Below are 21,547 nucleotides of genomic sequence, written 5' to 3' on the forward strand. Positions count from 1 at the left end.
GTTTCGAGTAGTGTAAACCTAATCAAAAACATGTCACAATTACATATATTAAACAGAACAATAACACACCAAACATCCCAAAACACAAAAAAAAAAGAATCTGATCCCTGTGAACAAAAATTTTAATGTTCAAGGAGTTCAAACAATAGTTCAGATGTTTCAGACCTTTGCTTTTTGAGGTAAATAAAAAAGTTATCCTTTTCAACCTTAAACAGAAATATAACAAAAGACAACAATAGTATACTGATTTTCTAAATTCGTCATCCATTTGAAATGTACAAACCAAAAAAAATTGTTATAATCTCATGAACCGGCAAGGGATAGATAGTAAATATAAGAAAGAAGATGTGGTATAATTGCCAATAAAGTTGCTGAATTATTATTCTGATGTCTATTCAAAAAAGGTTGACTGCGAGAAAATATCTCTATTGAGATCACTGAACGATTGTTTTTTAGTTTTCGGGTTTTATTTTGTTATTGAGAAGATTTTGTTTGAATCCAACAGACACATATGGGCATTAAAACAAAGATGGCATATACAAATAACACATTAACTGTTTATTCTATTTAAACAATGTCTCGCAACAGCACTTTCCATGTGATAATTATGTCTACAATTGTTTTTGTATTAATTAGTTCTACTGTTTCATTAGCTGTCCCGTCCAAGGTAGTTACATAGTAACGACGATGGCACTCTCAGCATTCATTATTTTGTATAAAGTGTGTATCACAATTTCATTAATTCACAACTGATTTATGAACGGATAGGTTCTTGCTGCAATCTGATAAACACGACCATGTATCCTCTTGAAAATCTACCATTCTCGAATGTTGCATTCTTTGTCTTTATGAAGTAATAAATGATAGACAAACAACTGATTGACATCGTTTAGACATATTTAGCAGAACATTTTTCAAAAACATGCGATAGAGCTAAGTCAGTCTCATCATTACACTGAATAACAATATGAAGACCATTGAATCTCTGTTTTAAAGCTTTAACACTAGTGCTATAAATCATCTTTTGTCTAGTTGAAGCTGTATCTGGATTCCTGAAATAATAATGAAATACAGTTTTTTTGTAACGTTTCAATAATAGCGCCACCGTTTAATTTTGTTCTGTAAGCAAATATATGTATATTACCATAGGTACGTGTAATTGTGCATGAGTTTATGAACTGACAGACTGCTGGGAAAAAATCAATGGTGTTAGTCTCGTTAGGAGTGACACGGACTATTCATTTATTGGTGTGATTGTTTTCTTTTTAGTATGAATTTTCGATATATATTTCGCGACAACGTTCATGTTAAAAAGTAACGTTATCATGACTCTATACGGATGTCTCCTCATTGGTAAAAATTTACATTTACTGCTACCGGCAAAAAGGCTGAAGGTGGGAATCTATACAAAAGACATCGTTCAATGAATAACTTAAAATTTGATTAAGTTGAGGATTAACCAAATTTATGACAAACTTCAAGGGTGTATTGTTTTATATTATTTTAAAAAATATTCAATATGCTAATCAAGTTATGTTCATGTTGTAAATAATTGGTTAAAATATTGTTTTTTCAAATTTTTGGGAAAAAAGTTTTTTTTGAAATCGCAAAAAATGCAAACAAAAATAATTTTATTTTCGTCTCAAATCAATGCTTTACATATCAAAACAAAACACAATAAATTTGGAGCCTTTCGGATAAGTTTTAAGATTGTTACCGCTTTTTTAATATCACTTTACACATACTGTCTATAGTAAATCAGTTGATGATGTATACATTTTAACGATTTCTCGTGAGGTCGAACTTTGCTTAACAAATAAACGAAGAAACTGAATGATTTTTAAAAACAAATTGATGGCAAACATTATCTTTACCTTCAAATGTGAAGTTGGCATCATTAGTTGGAATTTCTGTTTTTAAAATTGTCGTTTTATGTAAATTTTGTTAAAAAAAAATCGTCAAAAAACGTCACGAAATCAAAAAATAATGTTTTTAAACGGATTTATATTTCCATAATGATATAGTATTACTAACTTCAATATTGGTCCTATAAACGGAAAACTTTATCTTTAATTTGAAAAAAAGTCTTGTATCGTTTCTTATGTTGACTAGTATAGATATGGTGACTGTTTATGTAGAAAATAAGACAATAAAAGTATGAGATAGACTTTCATTTTAATTCTTAATAATAGCAGACATTTTCAAAATAAGTTCCCAAATGTTATCAGCAATTAACGGTGTATATAAAAAATGTATATATTTGATATTGTTAATACGTTTTTTGTAAGATAAACTCACCATATAAAGAATGCTAATTTTTCGCTATGAATATCATTGCATGAAAATTTGACGTCAAACAATCCATATCGACATTGTCCTTTCTTTTCAGCTTCTTTTAGTTTGTTTACAAAATCTTGATATGTTTTATCTGAAATAAACAAAAAACCTTTAAAATTAAACTCCCTGCCATTCTTATAATCATATTATATTTATTGTATTGTATATTGTACTTTCTAATGTGGTTTTCTTTTATACTAAAATTTGCTGCAGTCGATTTGTTTAAGCTATACGCACTATACATCGGTTAATGCAACGAAGTTCAACTGGTTTTTTTTACTATAGAAATCATGCAAAATGTAGCGACAGATGTATTCACTGCGATAAACTTTGTATTCCTCTTATAATTGATGTGTTTCTTTCGGTTTTTGTTTGTAACCCGGATTAGTTTTCTCTCACTCGCTTTGTTTGTTTTGTTCACACATCGTTGTAAATATAATTTTATGAGACTGTCATACAAGTGAGAAGTGTTCAGCTAGCTGTAAAACCAGGTTCGATCCACCATTTCCTACATAAGAAAATGCCCGTACCAAGTCAGGTATATGACAGTTGTTATCCATTCGTTTGATGTATTTGAGCTTTTAATTTTGCTATTTGATTAGGGAATTTCTTTTTTGAATTTTCATCGGAGTTCAGTACTTTTTTTAATTTTTTTTTACTTTTTATGACTTTGAAGATCGATACAGTTGCCTTTGTTACGACTTTTTTTTATTTGTTCTTTTTTTACATCTATCTTGGTTTTTTTTATAATTCGAAACGCCACTCAAATATCTCATAAAGAATCCTAAAACATACGTAATGGTTTTATAACTGTTGAAACAAAAACATCCCCCATTAAAGTTTTAAATCCGGAAAGTTTAGTGCAAAACGATGATAATTTAATGTTTCATGTTTAGAATTATCGTTAGTGATCTGCTATTTTAAAATAAGAATTAAACAGATCTATGTCGAAGTTAATTTAACTTTACATGAAAATGTTGAAGTATGTCCAACACACAACACGACTGTGCATCTGATTCTCCATGTGCATGTAAAAATAGCGTCACAAAGTATGTCTAGTATGTTTCACCTGGCTTATGTCCAGTAACCATAACTAACACTTCGATTATTTGTCAGACGCAATTGTTTATTTACGAAAATGTGTGCTATGTCTGCCAAAACTTCAAGATCAGATGGAATGCTATGAAAATGAGTTAATAATTTCTCTTCTATATTATTTTTCGTATCACTGACCGATCAATAAATTAAATCCTATCTCATTAAGAAAAAAAACCTCGACAGATGGTCTCGGTTAGAGTAATTATCGATAATTACTGATAATAATAACAAATCCAGATCTATAACATAAATCAAAACTACAGACAAGTGCCTGCTTGCTTAATTTTTGTAGTAGTAAAAAGATAAATTGGATTACGGTTCTGCAAAATAGATAAATCTTCAAACAAACTCTACCTTTACATCTACTTTTGCTTTCTCAACCAGAATCTTAATAACTGAAATATTGACAGTTAATTTTTCATTGCGATGAATGCATTCATACGATCGCGATAGTCAAACTTCGATGGGATTTATGTACTAGAATTCAATGTCTATCATTCGTCACTTTCTTATGACTGAAGCCTAGACGTAGCCTACAAAGTTTGACTTTCTACAGCTGTTTGCATGACATTGTTATTTGTCCGTATTAACCATGATATTGTTTCCCCAATAAATGTAGTTTTTTTTTCAATGCAGTTTTATGGAATTTTTACAAAGCCATGATTAGAAATAAAACAAATAAAGTCTAAAATATGACGAAAAGAGGGGCGAAAAACCCTAGAGGGACATTCAAACTCATAAATCGAAAATAAACTGACAACGGCTGGCTAAAAATGAAAGAAAGACAAACAAACAAACAAAAAATAGAACACATGACACAACATAGAAAACTAAAGGATAAGCAACAGGAACACCACCAAAACCTGGGGGTTATCTCAGGTACTCCGGAAGGGTAAGCAGATCATGATCCACATGTGGCACCCGTCGTGTAGCTTTTGTTTTAACAAATCCGGTAACTAGTATAATTCGGTAGGTCACATTCATGAAAGGGAAGAGGATTGTAGTAACGACGTAAGGAACATATCCGATATCATTTGTGAAACGGTTATTCCATAATGGTCAACCAAATCGTGATTGCGTCCGTAAAATTTAAGAAGGGATGATTTCAACTTCGCCATTTGAAACTCTTTGTTAATTAATAGCTTCCTTGTGAGCAGCAACCCTCTATCAAGAAAATCCTGAGAGTAAATGCAAGCCCGGGAATATCGTATCAATTGGGAGATAAATACTCCGTATGCAGGTGCTGCTGGAATGTTGCTACTTAGAAATGGAAAGTTCACAATTGGAAAGCTGAAATAATCAATTTTGAGGTGAAGTTTTGTTTTCAACCGACCCTTTTTTCAATTTCTAGATGTAAGTCAAAATAAGAGGCAGACTTAATTGTATCTGTTGTATCCTTTATCTCAGCTCGATGGGATAGATGCGTTGAACATAGTCACCAAATTTTGAATTATTTAGTGAAAGAACGTCATCTATATAGCGGAAAGTAGAGTTCAAGGATATTGCTAAATTCTTATCTTTCTTCCTAAGAAGTTCCTGTATGAAATCAGCCTCATAATAATAAAAAAAACAAGTCGACAAGAAGAGGGCACAATTGGTTCCCATTGGAATGCCGACAGTCTGTTGAAAAACACGTCCTCCGAACGTAACAACGATATTTCATCAGTAATTTCTTGTGGCAGCTAGATGACTATGCTAAAAATAAATTCGTGATCTTATCCATATTTTATGTAGACGAAACGCGCGTCTGGCGTATTAAATTATAATCCTGGTACCTTTGATAACTATTTACACCACTGGGTCGATGCCACTGCTGGTGGAATTTCGTCCCCGAGGGTATCACCAGCTCAGTAGTCAGCACTTCGGTGTTGATATGAATATCAATTATATGGTCATTTTTATAAATTTTCTGTTTACAAACCTTTGAATTTTTCGAAAAACTAAGGATTTTCTTACGCCCAGGAGTAGATTACCTTAGCCGTATTTGGCACAACTTTTTGGAATTTTGGGTCCTCAATATGCTCTTCAACTTTGTATTTGTTTGGGTTTTTAACTGTTTTGATCTGAGCGTCACTGATGAGTCTTATGTAGACGAAACGCGCGTCTGGCGTATTAAATTATAATCCTGGTACCTTTGATAACTATTATGAGGACCACTCATCCCAAAAAATCAAGGCTTTTGTTTTGGAAAGTGAACTACTCTTGTTAGGTCAACTTCGTGGATTATACTTTTTCAATCTTTAAGCTGAATGAAATAAACTAAAGCATTATAAGCAAATGCAGTAAAATCTTACATGATATTCAAATTATTTTGTCATTGAAGTGGAAAAATAAATTTTACATATCCCATGATATTCAGTTCCAACCAACTTTAAAATAAACAATGTTTAATTATTGTATGTAATACTCACGTGTCCCTCCTCTTTCTTCCACAACAATATTTTTTAAATCGTCTGTTATTTTGTAAATCACATAATTCCATTTATGATCACGTTTAATTTCAAAAAATACTTTTACACAGTCATCACAAACAGCCACCCCAGAAGACTGTAAAAGAAATAAATGTAGTTAATATTATGAAGTAAAAAAATCATTAAAATGTGTTCATTCTTAAACCATCACAGTAACGTAAATAAAGGCAACAGTAGTATACCGCTGTTCAAACCTTGTAAATCCATGGACAAAAAACAAAATCGGGGTAACAAACTAATGGAGAGTTTTCTCATTGACACTCACACCACATCTTCCTATATCTATAAAACTGAGAGAAAGGCATTTAATATTAAAATAGAACAACGACATAAAATTCAAATATAACACACACAGAAACGGACTGAGCATTAGACAAAATCCGATGAGAATAACAAATATAACATCAAAACCAAATACATGAATTTGGGATTGAAAAGTACCGTGACACGTCTTATAGTAATGTGAATTCACACTCAAATATAAGTGAAAACAAACGACACAACGGAAACACAACGTTAAAATGTAACACACACTAAAACGAACTTTAATATAACAATGGCCATATTCCTGACTTGGTACAGTACATTGTTAAAGAAAAAAAAATGGTGGGTTGAACCTGGTTTTGAGGCAAACCAAACCTCGCACTTTAATGGCAATGTTAAATAAAACATTCAAATGACAACATAATATTACAGGACAACAATACAAATAAATAGCAGAACTTATTAGACAAAGAAACACATGAATAATAGCTAACAAAAGGCTCGATCTATCTTATCCAACATCCAAACAACACCCGTAAAGAATCTTAATTTAATACTACACTATTCTTACTTTTTAATTAAAAGAAAAAAATGCATATTTTCATGATAATTCTAGCATTTTGTTTTCATTATCAGAGAATACCCGGTCCGAATAAATATGGATGATACTTGCACACCGGACATTAGTTTGTTAAGTGTTGTTGAACAATCAAATAGATATAGGAAGATGTGGTGTGAGTGCCAATGAGACAACTCTCCATCCAAATAACAATTTAAAAATTAACTGCCAAGTTTGAGAAAAAAAGATTTTTTTGCAACTGTCGTACAAGTGAGAGGTTTAGCTAGCTGTAAAACCAGGTTTAATCCGCCATTTTCAACACAAGAAAATGCCTGCACCAATTCAGGAAAATGACAGTTGCTATACATTTGTTTGATGTGCTTGAGCTTTTAATTTTTCCATTTTATTTGAGACTTTCCGTTTTGAATCTTCCTCGTTCGGTATTTTTTTATATTTTAATTTGAATAGTCGGAATCAGTATTTTCTTTTATTTAAAAATAATTTTATTGGTACCTTTTTATTCTATTATTTTCGTTTCGAAAGTTGAAATGTTAAATGATCCTCCTGTTGCTTATTTATTTCAGTAAGTTTTTTTTCAGATAGTTAGTTGAATATAAAAGTAAAGATACTAGTGAACAATTAACAAAATGAATAGAATGATTACTTTACTATGGGATCATGAACCTTTTTTGCTTTTATCCAACGCTCTTTGATTTAACGCTAAGTTCTGGGTTTTTTTTAGAAATTATTTTAATATTAGATTCTTTTTCTCAGATTTCCGATGGGAAACGCGTGCTATGTACAACAAGAGAAACATTAATATAGTATCTACTCTATGCACAGACATCTAGCAAATATATTATGACCAGACAGTCAGATTAGTTTTCATAATAAATCTTAGAAATGCTATTGACTATCAATAAATCAATTGGTCATATGATATAATATGTTGCCGAGAAAAAATGTATCAGAATTTTGTTCTACAATACTGTAAATAGGATATAAAAAAAAAACACGGACATACTCCCAGGGCAGTTGTCTTAATTTATTCAAATAAATACATGCATGTGCATTGCTGGAAGTACATGTAAGTGCCAATTCAAAGATCGATTTTGGCATCAGATAAAATTTCTATACATTTTCTAGATATCAATACATATAGCAGAAGACAATTGGCCTCCATTACTACGGTTGTAGTAGAGCACTTACAGATAAAATAAATAAACATCGATGTCTAGATGTAACAATAATAAGACCATAATAACATGTATGATATTACTTTTACTTATACAAAAAGGAGTAAGTAATTATACTTACAGGTCCGGCGTTATTAAAATTAATATATCTTGAATCTCCCATTATTAATAAGACTAGTTACTTATCCGTTATATTGCTAAATAGTTTACATTCCGTAGCAAAGTCTGAAAGTTTATTAGAAACATATCACCACTAGAGATATTTATAATACTATTGAGTAACACGGCAGCGCACTTTCGTTAATTTCTGACTCACAAAAGATTTTTTCTCTGTTTCATGTGTGTATGCATACGTCATACATGTTAGATATTATAAGAAATACCAGAATGATTGTCTAATACAATTATAATATAATTACTAGAGGCAAGGTGGTAGTTATTCTGGGTATAATTATAGCTACATGGTAAATGTATACGTAATTACAGGTTTATAATGTACAACAAGTACAGTTTATATAGTATGTAAAAAAAAAAGAGAATGCTATTCAATGATGGATCAATGTGCAGTAATTCAGGGTTTTATATACAAATAGGAAAATGTGGTATGATTGCTAATAAGACAAATATGATCAATTATATGTCATGCCTTCGACAATGAGAAATGGAGATTCTACTACTGCATCGAGTGTGATACGATATTTATCCACTCGATACAGTTAAATATTAAAATTCTAACCTGATAGAAAGATGTTGCTATTGAGACTGTCAAGTTTATAGATTGATAAACAAATCTCGATTCAATAAGTCGATATACTATGATTCGAGGAATGAAAAAAGAAGAGAAGGCACACAATTTACAATTTATTGCCGTTTAGATGGGACATAGTATGAAAAAGAATTGTCATATAAAAAATATAACTTTCATTTCGAAATTAAAATAAAAATATCCCTAACAAATAACATACATAGAATAGAGATTGCCTTATCTTAGTGAATACATTTGTTTATTGTGTTTTTGTGTTGTTGGTTTTTTTTTAAATCTTTTTGATGTTTTCTTCAAAATATTCTCGAGGTTTTGAACAGACTTGTTCTGCGTATAAAAAAAGACAATTATAGACACTTTTTCCCGTTAAATAGATATATTTTCTTAAAATTACACTCACAAAATCAACATATTAAAAAAAAAATGCTTTCATTAACTAGTACATCCGCAAATGCTGTTCGTCAATATGAAGAAAAAAACATCGCAGGTTATTGCTGAAGTCGGTTGGTCACGGTTGAACTGGTTACAAATGAAAAATTCCAAAACGTAAACACAGCGGTTGCTAGACCATATTGATCGACAAACCTAAAAAGTAGAATATTAAACTTACCATTTTTCTGGAATGTTACAATCCAAAAAAATCCTTTGCATCAGAAAACTGATATTATACTGAACGAGTAGCGTGACGGAAATGCAATAATTACAGGATAATAACGGTCATTTGACCATCATAATTACCAAATGTTATCAATTAGTTACATGAAAGATGTTTAACATTTGGTAATCATTCAGAATTAATGATATAATAAATGTTTGGATGCAGAGGGTCTTTATTGTCTTTTTCATATTTCATTATATATGTTTACCATGTTCCCTCAAAGAAACATGTATCATATTTTAAGGTGGACCATCACTTAATATAGTTTCTCATACATAGTTCTCCTGTAATTTGCAAAAAAAATAGATTTTATACTACTACGTAAGTATGTAAGGATTTTGATTAAAATATGCTGTTAAAGACATACATAAAGGGAAAATTATATAACTTGTTTTCCTAACTGTAGGTACAAGAAAAAAAAAATATTTTCTTTAATTTAAAAAAAAAAACTTGATATACACGAGTTGTCTCCTTATATGACTAAGTTGAAAAAAGTAATGAAACAAAACAAACATTCTGAATCTGATTTACAGTAGTTGTCGTTTGTTTATGTAATTTATACGTGTTTCTCGTTTCTCGTTTTTTTTATATAGACTGGTTTTTTACACTAGTAATTAATGGGACCTTTATATCTTGTTATTCGATGTGAGCCTAGGCTCCGTGTTGAAGGCAGTACATTGACCTATTATGGTTTACTTTTTTAAATCGTTATTTGGATGGAGAGTTGTCTTATTGGCACTCACACCACATCTTCCTATATCTATGCTGTATCTATAAAAAAAAAGTTTAAATACTGCAATTAATCACTTAATTATCATTAATTAAACCAATCATCTGACTCATAAATTGCCATGATGTCTAAAATTTTGCAAAGTACTAGACCCATTGTGTATTGCTATTTTACAATTCAAACCAAGATGGCAATATACTAACAGTCAATCTACATTAAACCTTGCCAAATGCATGAAGGGAGTGGTGACATTCCAATAAGCTGTAATCATCTGATCAAATATATTGATCGTCATATATCAAAATCGTTTTTACAGCATATCTATGTAATTTTCTTTGTAAGATAAACCCCATTGGTGGCTTTCGACTGTTGTCTGCTGTATGGTCGGGTTCTTGTCTCTTTGACACATTCCCCATTTCCATTCTCAATTTTATTAGTCTCGTTCAAAGCTCATTCGTTTAGATATACATGTAATATCACTAATATCATATATTTGTTTGAATAATAGTTCTTTGAATTTCAAATAAGTCATTTATTTATCATTAAGTTCTTCAATCTAAATTTCTTGTCGGGAATATATATCAATATGAATTTATGTTTCTGTTTTGACAAGTAATTGAGTAAATGATAAGCTGGTTCTCGGCTGACTACTACACTTTGTTTGAGTGAAGCGAATACAAGCGGATTCCAGTTTAAGTAAATGATTGCACAGAAAATTCGAAGATACAACAAACATTTCTTCTTTTAATGGTACGATTGATATAACAAAGCACGACTAGACACCGAATTAGTCAATGGGGGGATCAAGATGTGGTTATCCGACATTGATTTTTACATATACCTATATGGGTCAATTACTTTTCCCAAATTAACTTTAGAGGGGGGTCAGTGAAAAAACTATGTGAATTAAGTTTTTTTATCCTTCATTGAACTTTTGATGTCGTCCCTAAATCTACTAAAACAAATTATTTCAAATCCAAGTTTCAATATTTAGATTGAGTTATCTCCTTTTGCATATAAAACATTATTTGTTTTTACAGGGCAGTTGTATAAATAACCACCTTCACTCAAACTCCAAATTTCAAACTATTTCAGATCTCAATAAAGATTTTTTAATGTTGCTGGCTATATAAAGCAATCCAAAATTAGGTTTACATAGGTCATTTATCTATATACATGTACTTTGAATTGTTTTACGTTTGACGTGTATGTGTCTTATCGCTGACTACAATGACTATGTGGAATGGGTTTGCTCATTGTGCAGGGCCGTACGGTGACATATAGTTGTTAATTTCCGTGTCGTTTAGGTCTCTTGTGAATATATGTCTAATATAAGAAATCATACCACATCTTCCTTAAAATTCACTTGAAGACTTTACTTGTTGAGTTTTAATATTTGAAATAAAAAAAAAACTTTTTTTTTTCAGTGTAGTAGACAATGTTCGAGACCCCGAAATGATTTTGTTGAGCTTAACAATGGGGATTGGATGAACTCCAGAAGAAGTTGTATCATGTCCAAACAAGATAAGCATCACATTAAGGGCATAACTGCCATTTAGGAGAGTATTTTAGGAATGACTTACAGCAAATGAATAAAACTGTATAAACATATTTTTTTACAATGTAACTCGCTTCCTTCAATCTGATTCGATATATCTTAAAACAAAATATCGTTATATCATCCATCGCTGTGAACAAAGATTAGCTGAACACCACACGGCAATTTCTAATTAATTTTAAGATCTGTGTAATTCTCAACTTTGTCTCAACTTAAGATTGTAGGTGGCCTCGTGTATATAGGTGTTATTTTCTTTTTACAAAATCGACACAGTTGAACATTAATTCCATGGTTCCATAATGTGGTTGATTTCTCTGAGATTCCAAATCATAACAAAAACAAGGATTAATGATATGTAGAGAAAATTCAACGGTTATTCTAAAATTAAAACGTATGCATGTTTGGGCGATGTGTGATCAAAAGGAAAAGTTTGATCAAACATGTTTCGGTGAGGCTGACACGTTTGGTGAATGTGAACACATGAAGTACTTTTTAAGAGAAAGTGTATTTTATACTTGTAATAAGTTTTTATAATGTTGTGGTTTTTTTTGTTTTTTTTTGTATAAATGTTTTTAATAGTATGGTTTGTTATGCTAAGATATATTGATATATGTAATAGATGTAATATAAATGTATTTTAATCTGTGTTTTTACAGTCTCTCATAACTCTTTTTAGAGTGGCTCTTTTATAAATTGTAAATATTATATTTGTGTTGTATATCAAATGTTTTAAAGAGGTGAGACTCTAATAAATTATTTGTTTGTTTGTTTGTTTGTATGTGCATTGATGTATAAATGAAAATGGCAATTAAAATAAACATAGTTTTACATATATTAAAAAGAGCATCAATAATGAAAATGGCAATTAAAATAAACATAGTTTTACATTAATTAGAAAGAGCATCAACAATGAAAATAAAATAAATAATGGGCTCATAAAATTGAACTACAACAGTGTACATGTATGACTACAAATGTTTTACTCTTATGGTCGGATGTTAATTCTGATAACATTAATGTTGATAGCGAGAGCATTAAAACAGTACTGTTAATCATGCGAATATCACAACACATTCAACATAGTCCCTATCTTCTTGTCATTCACTACAACTTTCAGCGTGTACTTAAAACGCATGGGTAATAGTCCGCTGTGTCTACGTGGTATTAAATATGGAATACTGTTGACAAGAGTCACAACAAGACAAGCAAACATTAGTATATACTGGTAAGCTCTACCTGCACAAAATTCTTGGAGCAGAAAATTTGTTCGAACATTCCGAGTCGCCTGTTCGCATCGTTTACACGTTACATCTTGATATGTTTGTCTTAAACATGACGGACATAGTCTCAGGCTTGCTTGGTTGGCTGATTTTACAGGTGTAGTTTCATTTGCTGATATTAAAGATGAATGAAAGAGGCATATCTCGTTTAAAGCTTCTTTTCCTGTAAGGAGGTAGGGGGTTGTGTCGATTAGGAATGTCAATACACCAATTTGTGCAATTGATACCAAAATGATATTTCGAAACATTTTGAAATCTAATCTGAAAAAGATTAAAAAACAAAAGAGTACAAAAAAACATTCAAGCACAAGATTTTCACGAATTGTCTCGCTTGTTCAGTAAATTTACAAATACGAATGTCAACAGCACATTATCATACAAATACCTAACACAAACAAACAAAAAATGCATCAACTCCGAACTGAATGAGAATGAAAGATATGTGGACCTGTTGGTGACCAAATAATCATGAGGACTTTTCGGTCTTTTTTTCAGAATTACCTACCTTTGGGATTTTTCAGCGAGGAGTTGTTTTTCAGTGAAATAGTCTATATATGATTTGAAATTTCGTATCCACTGAGATACGCTATTATACGAAAAAGTAAGACTGTTTGTAGTATTTACTAATTGCTTAACCATAATTTCTCGAATTTTCTTGATAACTACGACACCATGTTTAACTCAAGCGGTTTTTGAATATTCATTACATGTAAGTAAAGTTTACTGTCGCAAATTGAGTTTACCTAGCGACGCGGCGCGGAGATAGGTAAACGGATATTTGCGACAGTAAAATCAAGTTTTACGAAGGCCAAGCTTAAAATACAATACAGTTATCTCCATTATAATGCCACATATTAGATTAAATTTCATTTAATAAATATTTTGGCTTAAAAATGCCATAAATGAAAAAGTCCGCGAAACTGTTGCATCGTCTTTAGCATCTAAACAATGTGACGTCATATGTATACTCTGGATGTCAAACAGGAATACTAAACGTATTTTTACTTTTCGTACGCTTCAGAATGGTTTCAATATAGACAAAAAGAAGATTTTGAGGCTCAAAATGTGACAATCTTGTTTATTTTTTGAGAAATTACATACCCCAAAAAAATCGGAATTCAAAATGGTGGCTTTCTTAGTTACGGACTGGTAGAACGTGGAATCTAACCCCTCAAAATATTTGTCAACGTCCAATGAAAATTATCGTTACTAACTAATTGCATTAGAATATGGATTTTTCTTCCTTCTTTAACTCGAATGTTTGCTTGTGGTTCTCCGTTTTTCAAATATGATAACAATGTGTTCGATCGAAAGTTGCGACTTTGTTGAAAATGCTAACTAAAGGCAATAGTAGTATACCGCTGTTCGAAATTCATAAATCGATTAAGAAAAAAACCAGGTTACAAAACAAAACTGAGCAAAACGCATCAAATATAAGAGGTGAACTACGACACAACAGAAACACAGCATTAAAATGTAACACGCGCAGAAACTAACTGTAATATAACAATGGCCATTTTCCTTACTTGGTACAGGACATTTTAAGAAAAAAATGTAAACACGTGTTCAAGATTTGTCCACAAGCTGTATCAAAAATCTCGGAAATCAACACGAATCTCATCACAACTCTCTCATCAACAATTAAAAATGTCATCGTTGAGAGCCCAATTTTTCATATTTCATTACTTACTTTAGGAATGGTTTATATGATATTATACTAAAAAACTTTTCAATATAATGATATCAGTTTTTCTTACCGTTAATATTGCAATTATTCCTTGTTCTTCTATGCTCGCAATGCATAGCAATAATGAAGGAAATAATCATAGGAAAATACATGTAACTAAAAATAGAACAATGGGATTTTTCCAGGTATATTTTTGTGCAAAGTTTTACATGAAATGATCTATAATGGATTTCCGACACGTTTTAAAAAACAAATCAAATTTCTCTGGGATTTTTTCGAAACTTGTTCACCTTTACTTTTCATGTATGTCTTGGTCTTCTCAGTCGTAAAAGTATGTATTGCAATTTTTCCTATTTTCAAATACTAAGTTATCGTAATTTTTAACACTATAACTGAAGTTTTTATGTTGTGTTTTTTTATTTGTACAATTAATGTAATAGTTAAAATATGTAATAAAATATGTAATAATCCCGGTCCGGGATAAAAATTTCAGGGACTGAACTTTCGGCTCTCCCTTGACACCATTTGCGAGTATGGTCTTGAGGAAACGATGTTAGCCCGTCGGAAGGAGATGATAAATGGCCGACCCGTGTTAAGAGAGAGCCATATCTTGCACGTATAAGACACCCTTGTAGATTTCGAAAAAAGAGTAGGCTAATGCCGCTACAAGACAGCACTCGCATGTGGAAAGGGATTAATATAAGTTGCAAAAACTTGTTTTCCATCCACCATAAATAAATATGTTTAAACTAAAATATGTAATGATAAAATTATTTGTATATTGAAAGTATTATATTACACGAAAGATATCAAAGAGAAATTATCATTTATAGATCGCAAGCCTACAGTGTATTTTTCGTATGTCAAATACAAAAAATCTACCAAAAGACAAACGCCAGTATTGAAATATAGGAAACTAATGATTGAAAAACACGAACCCCACGAAAACCCATGGTAAATAACTGATGTATTTAAAATGTGTTGCTCACATTGACTTTTTATTATCTTAAAAGTTTATGGTAATTTCCCCCTTTTTTGTACTTTAGTGTCTAAATCAGTAAACTGAAAATTTTAAATGTCACCCCTTTTCTTTTTGCGAAAGTAACACATGCAAAGTATATTATTATTATTATTATTATTATTATTATTATTATTATTATTATTATTATTATAATTATTATTATTATTGGATTTGATTAAAAAAAATATTGAAAAGTTAAAAACTTAGTAGCCTATTTTAGGAATATATACCGAAATTCCCCATGTTTGCATTTTCCAATGAAAAGGAAAACTTCATTGTGTATTATCTAAACGGTTACGAAGTTTATCTTTACAAGGAAATTCCCCATGTCACATTGTCCTATCACAAATTATATTTTTAATGTGGATTGTCCTTAAAGTTTGATAATTGTGTTAATTGCTTCCTTTTATTTGTGTTATTTCATAACTTTAATATCAATCACTTATCAAAAATCTAAACCAGTATCATAAAAAGAACCAAGCATAAGTTTAATATTTGAACTGAAGGTATTGTTCGTCGTTATAGTAGTATGTATACCAATCCAGCATATGTAGTCTACCTCATATTTTAATGCCCCACCTACGATAGTAGAGGGGCATTATGTTTTCTGGTCTGTGGCTCCGTTCGTTCGTTCGTCCGTCCGCCGTACCGTTCGTTCGTTCATTCGTTCGTCCGCATGTTAAAAGTTTTTGGTCAAGGTAGTTTTTGATGAAGCTGAGGTCCAATCAACTAGAAACTTAGTACACCTGTTGCTTATGATATGATCTTTCTAATTTTAAAGCCAAATTAGACTTTTGACCCAATTTCACGGTCCATGGAACATGGAAAATGATAATGCCAGTGGGGCATCCGTGTACTTTGGACACCGTGATTCTTGTTTAAACTGAAATGAGATGGAGATATGTATATTTAACCTTACCTATTGTTTTGGACAGCTAGACATGTATAATGGATACACAAAACTGTTTGAAGTTATAACGCTTTTTTTTATAATTTTGTTACATCATACATTTCAGAAAATAATATTCCTTTAACATGACCTAGAAACGTTGAAGTTGAATTATGATCCTTAAGAGCATACTATTATGTGTTTTAAGTGTTTAACCGAGTGGTTACATCTTTCTAAAAAAAAGTTTCAAAATATTGTGTATGTGTTACGCTAGTATGATCTTACTTCCTTTTATAAAAAAAAAATGATGTAAACGAAGGAAATATATCCACACAATTAATTTTAAATGGATTCAGGCATGAATAGTGTTGATATTGGCAAATCACATTATGAAAATAATTTTAGAAATTTACAAAAAAGGGTTACTGATACGCCAGATTATAGAATTGGAGGCAAACTTCAATAACTTTCAAAGCGACTTTTGTGCGTACATGTCGACAAACAATGTGATGGTAATAAAACGTAATCAGATCTCATAAATTCTTTAAAAAAAATAAAAAAATTATCTTATTATTCGATATCGGAGGTCGCGCGCTTTAATGAGAATCAGATAGTATACACAGCTACCTTTGCATAGGTACTATTTCTGTACTAAAATATGTAGTACTGGAAATATACTTTTAATATTTAGTACTATTTCTGTACTTTAGAATTATTGTAATATGTAGGTACTTGTATTTTACAGTACTTGATTTGTACTAAATATTTTGGTACAAAAATGATACAATAGTTCATGTTTGAAAATCATAATTTTAGGAGATTTGAAATAGAAAAACTTTCAAATGCTGAAAAAAACCAGTAATAACCAAAACTCTGCAGTACCTAAATTTCAAGTACAAATCAAGTAATACTGTAAAATACAGGTACCTAAATATTACAATAATTTTAAAGTAACAAAATAGTACTGAATATTAAAAGTAAACCAGTACTACTGATTTTTAAGTACAGAAATAGTACCTATGCAAAAGTAGCTGTCTACAATTATACCATTAACAGTCTACATCTCAACTTATAGTCTTCTCGGAAAATTTAAACATGTATAATACGATGTACTGACTGTCTAAACTACTACATATGTGTTCTACAACGAATCAATACAATGCATGTTAGTTTAACAGTTTGGTTTACAGTTAACTTATTACTTTCAAAATCTTTGCACAAAATTTCCGCGCGGTCTTAACAGACAGAATTTCATATTTGCATGGTTACAGTAGGGATACGGTTACGTGTTTGTTTGTTGGAGCTAGGGAAAGATCATGAAGGGAGTAGGGGAAAATATGCTAAATAAACTTACTGGAACTGGAGTGGGATGGTTGGTGCTGATAATATCTTCTAGACAATATGTACAATTCGACTGTAGAGTGTATCGGTTTCCCATGAGTATTTCAATGGGTAGCGATTGCGCCCCTTTGATAGCAGACGTGTTCTTATTGTGATTCACAGTTCCTGGCTCGACCAGTTTATTCTTCAAAAATGTCCTAGATTTTAATGAAAACTCGAACTTTACCAGTAATATAGCTTCGTTGTTAGCATCAGCACTCCGTCAAGATTATTTTACGATTAAAGAAAACCTAAGTTCTTAAACATCCTATCGACTAAGAGATATATACTCCATATACAGGGATTGCTGGAATATTTTTACTTAGAAAAAAATGCAACCGGAAAGTTAACTCAACTCTTATGTAGGAATAAGTTCTCAATCAACCCTAATGTAAATTTTCTAGATGTTAGTCTAGATATGGAGCAAAAACAAGTCTTTCTCTGCTATCTGTATAACAATTACGTTTTCAGTAGTCACCAAATTGACGGTAAATTATTAAATAAGAGGATATCATTTTTACAGCGAAACGTGAAATTAAATGCTAAACCCAGCGCCATTTCATCTTCCTAAGAAGCTTCTGAAATCGTTACCACATATCATTTAAAACCTTTACTAAATAGTAACATCCAAACGGAGTAGCTCATCCTATATTTTACGGAGATGTTGTTTACCGAGCACGAAAACTTAGATAGGATACGGTTAAACTGGTTGGATGACTTTTAAAAAACACTTTTTCTAAAGGTTACCAATTGAACAATGTTAATAGATCTATGGATATTGTTCTATTGGTAGTTATATTGAGTTTGTCATCAGTAAATTACAATCAGACTAAATCTTATTATCTTTATATACATCTGCACGTTCATGGCTCGACAAGCTGTCGTTATCTATATCTTGGCATTGCACACGATCTTGTTTTCTCTGTTGGTAACTGTACTGATTGGTGTAAAATACAAGTCTTAGTTTTAGATAAATGTTTTTAATTTATTAGTTATTATTAGCTTTGATTAAGCTGTCAATAACTGCGAGTACTCTCATATCCGTACTTGATGTAAAAGTACCCTGCCATGTAAGTCAATGGTTGTCGTTTGTTGCTGTGTATCATTTTTGTTTTTCGATCTTTATTTTGTCCATAGCTTATGCCGTTATCGTTCTCGTTTGAAATGTTTATTTGTTATTTCGGGTTTTGTTTTACAGCTGATTTGCGGAACAGGTTATTGAAGCAGGCCTTATAATGACCCATAGTTGTTAATGGCTGTGCCATTTTGTGTCATTGGCAAAAATACCACATCTTCTTAATTTTAAACAAATGATGATTCGGTCTGTTTAATCATTTTAGTTTTTCACTATGTGTGTATAACGTGTAACAATATGCAACCCGCTGGAATAAAAAAAAAAGAAATGTTAAATTATTTTACATTCTTTACAGATTGGTACAGTGATAAGATAAAAGCGTCAGTTGACTTGATGGACTTCATACACATAATCAATTGGTCCTAGTTAAATCCATAGACATGACAGATAATTCAGATATTGACAAAGACGCAGAGGTGTACATGCCTGGATCGGAGTCATACACACTACAAAATGAAGTCGAAAAGTGGAATAAAGATGGGAAAAAATCAAAACAAAATAAAAGTGACCCTCCGATTTTGAACAAAACTCAAAATTCGTTTGCAGATGAGGGGAAAGATCACAGACTGACTAGCGATAAATGTGTCGGATATTCAAAAAATCAACCAGACATTTCAGAACCTATGAACCAACAGCATAAAATCGATCCATCAATAGAAATTCGTTCTCAGACAACTGATGGAGTAACTATCAATGTAGGTCAAGTAGACACTCTGAGACAAGTTACTCTTAATACAGGACAGAGCCAACCACATGATACCATTCCGAACAATGTCAGACATTTCCAGTTGTGTGTGTGCACTGGGATCACAGGCTTTGGTATTTTGTATTACAATTCTCATTTACTTTCGGAATCATGTAGTTTGTTCAAAAACAATGTAGCAATGTCTCTTCAGTCGGAAGCATTTGTGTCTGCACTGCGAAGGGCTTGCTTTAGTAACTCCATGGTATTTCCGTTAATTTTATTCATTTTATTAGTTGTTCTGATAGTTTTCGTGATTCCAGCGCACTTCTGGGATAGAACCAGAAATCAAAATCTTTGATTACAACACCATTTTGTTATCTGAAACCTAGCAATGCAAAAATATGGCACACGAAAATTATGATGAATTTATGGTATCATTTTATTCAAACTATGAACGGTTTTCTACATTTGAAAATGCCTGTACCAAGTCAGTAATATAACAGTGCTTGTCTATTCGTTTTTGATGCGTTTTGTTATTTGATTTTGCCATGTGATTATGAACTTTCCGTATTGATTTTCCTCTGAGTTCAGTATTTTTGTGATTTTACTTTTTTCAATTCACGTTTGTAAAGATGTTTTTTCCAAGTTGTGTTTTATATGTAGACAAATTGTAAAATGTTTCTACTTATTCCGTTGGTGTTTAATTGTTATGCCCCACCTACGATAGAAGAGGGGCATTATGTTTTCTGGTCTGTGCCTCCGTTCGTCCGTCTGTGCGTCCGTGCGTCCGTGCGTCCTTTCGCTTCAGGTTAAAGTTTTTGGTCAAGGTAGTTTTTAAAGAAGTTGAAGTCCAATCAACTTGAAACTTAGTACAAATGTTCCCCATGATCTGATATTTCTAATTTTAATGCAAAATTATAGTTTTGACCACAATTTCATGGTCCACTTAACATAGAAAATGATAGTGTGAAGTTCAGGATAAGCTTTTGGCCAAGGTAGTTTTTGATGAAGTTAAAGTCCAATCAACTTGAAACTTAGTACACATGTTTCCTATGATATGATCTTTCTAATTTTAATTTAAAATTAAAGTTTTGACCCCAATTTCACGGTCTACTGAACATAGAAAATGATAGTGCGAGTGGGGCATCCGTGTACTATGAACACATTCTTGTTTACCGATAAGTTGGTAATCGAGTTTCATTTTTCAAATGTAATTCTGCAAATGCCTAAATGGCTTTTGTTATTTACTAATAAAAAAATGTGCTATGCTTTTGGGAAACTTGGCATTTCATTTGCGTAAAGTATAAATCTTTCATTTTCATTTGCGCCACAAAGAATATTCCATTTACGTCAAAATAAAACATTTCATTCGCGCCAATAACATAGATTAATAGCCTAAACATGATTTATTCAGAGACGTTTATCTTAAGACTTAATTTTAAAACACAGTTTATATTTGCATAGTATAGTAAAATATATTTAGCAATGGAAAATGATTCAAAGTCATTGTAGAAAGAAAGAAATCTGTACTCAAAACATCTATAGATACATGTAGATTACATGAAAATAAAATTAAGACAAATGAAGTATTGCAAGAGTTTGTACCAAACAATTCTTCTACATGTGCAATGTTTTGTTTTTTTTAAATTGCCGATAGCATATATATATGTGTTTATCTACGATTAATTTTGAAAATGAATTTCGACGCATAGTGTACAAGCAATATTGAATCGCATTTGGCAACCAAAACAAAAAAAAAGTTCATCTTGAAGTTCCGTTGGGACTAATTTTGATGGTCCTTCAAACATGTCACCACACCAAATTCTTTTGGAGATC

General features: G+C 31.4%; 1 protein-coding gene and 1 long non-coding RNA gene across 3 annotated transcripts; both read right to left on the reverse strand.

Moving 5' to 3' along the window:
• Positions 1-792: 792 nt before the first annotated feature.
• On the reverse strand, positions 793-9,379 carry LOC134709666 (actophorin-like). 2 transcript variants are annotated; one of them, XM_063569816.1, is made up of 4 exons: positions 9,299-9,379; positions 5,847-5,982; positions 2,299-2,428; positions 793-1,052 (listed from the first exon to the last, which is right to left on the reverse strand). In XM_063569816.1, the coding sequence occupies exons 1-4, from the start codon at positions 9,299-9,301 to the stop codon at positions 890-892; spliced, it is 432 nt and encodes a 143-aa protein (XP_063425886.1). In that variant the 5' UTR covers positions 9,302-9,379; the 3' UTR covers positions 793-889. The 2 variants fall into 2 exon arrangements, with proteins under 2 accessions (XP_063425886.1, XP_063425885.1); XM_063569815.1 differs by lacking the exon at positions 9,299-9,379 and adding an exon at positions 8,047-8,272.
• Positions 9,380-12,452: 3,073 nt separating this feature from the next.
• On the reverse strand, positions 12,453-14,749 carry LOC134709667 (uncharacterized). The gene is made up of 2 exons (XR_010106014.1): positions 14,672-14,749; positions 12,453-13,175 (listed from the first exon to the last, which is right to left on the reverse strand). It is a non-coding gene; the product is annotated as an uncharacterized LOC134709667 (long non-coding RNA).
• Between the last annotated feature and the right edge of the window lie 6,798 nt (positions 14,750-21,547).

This window comes from Mytilus trossulus, chromosome 3 (genome assembly GCF_036588685.1).
Source record: "Mytilus trossulus isolate FHL-02 chromosome 3, PNRI_Mtr1.1.1.hap1, whole genome shotgun sequence".
Lineage (NCBI taxonomy): Eukaryota > Metazoa > Mollusca > Bivalvia > Mytilida > Mytilidae > Mytilus > Mytilus trossulus.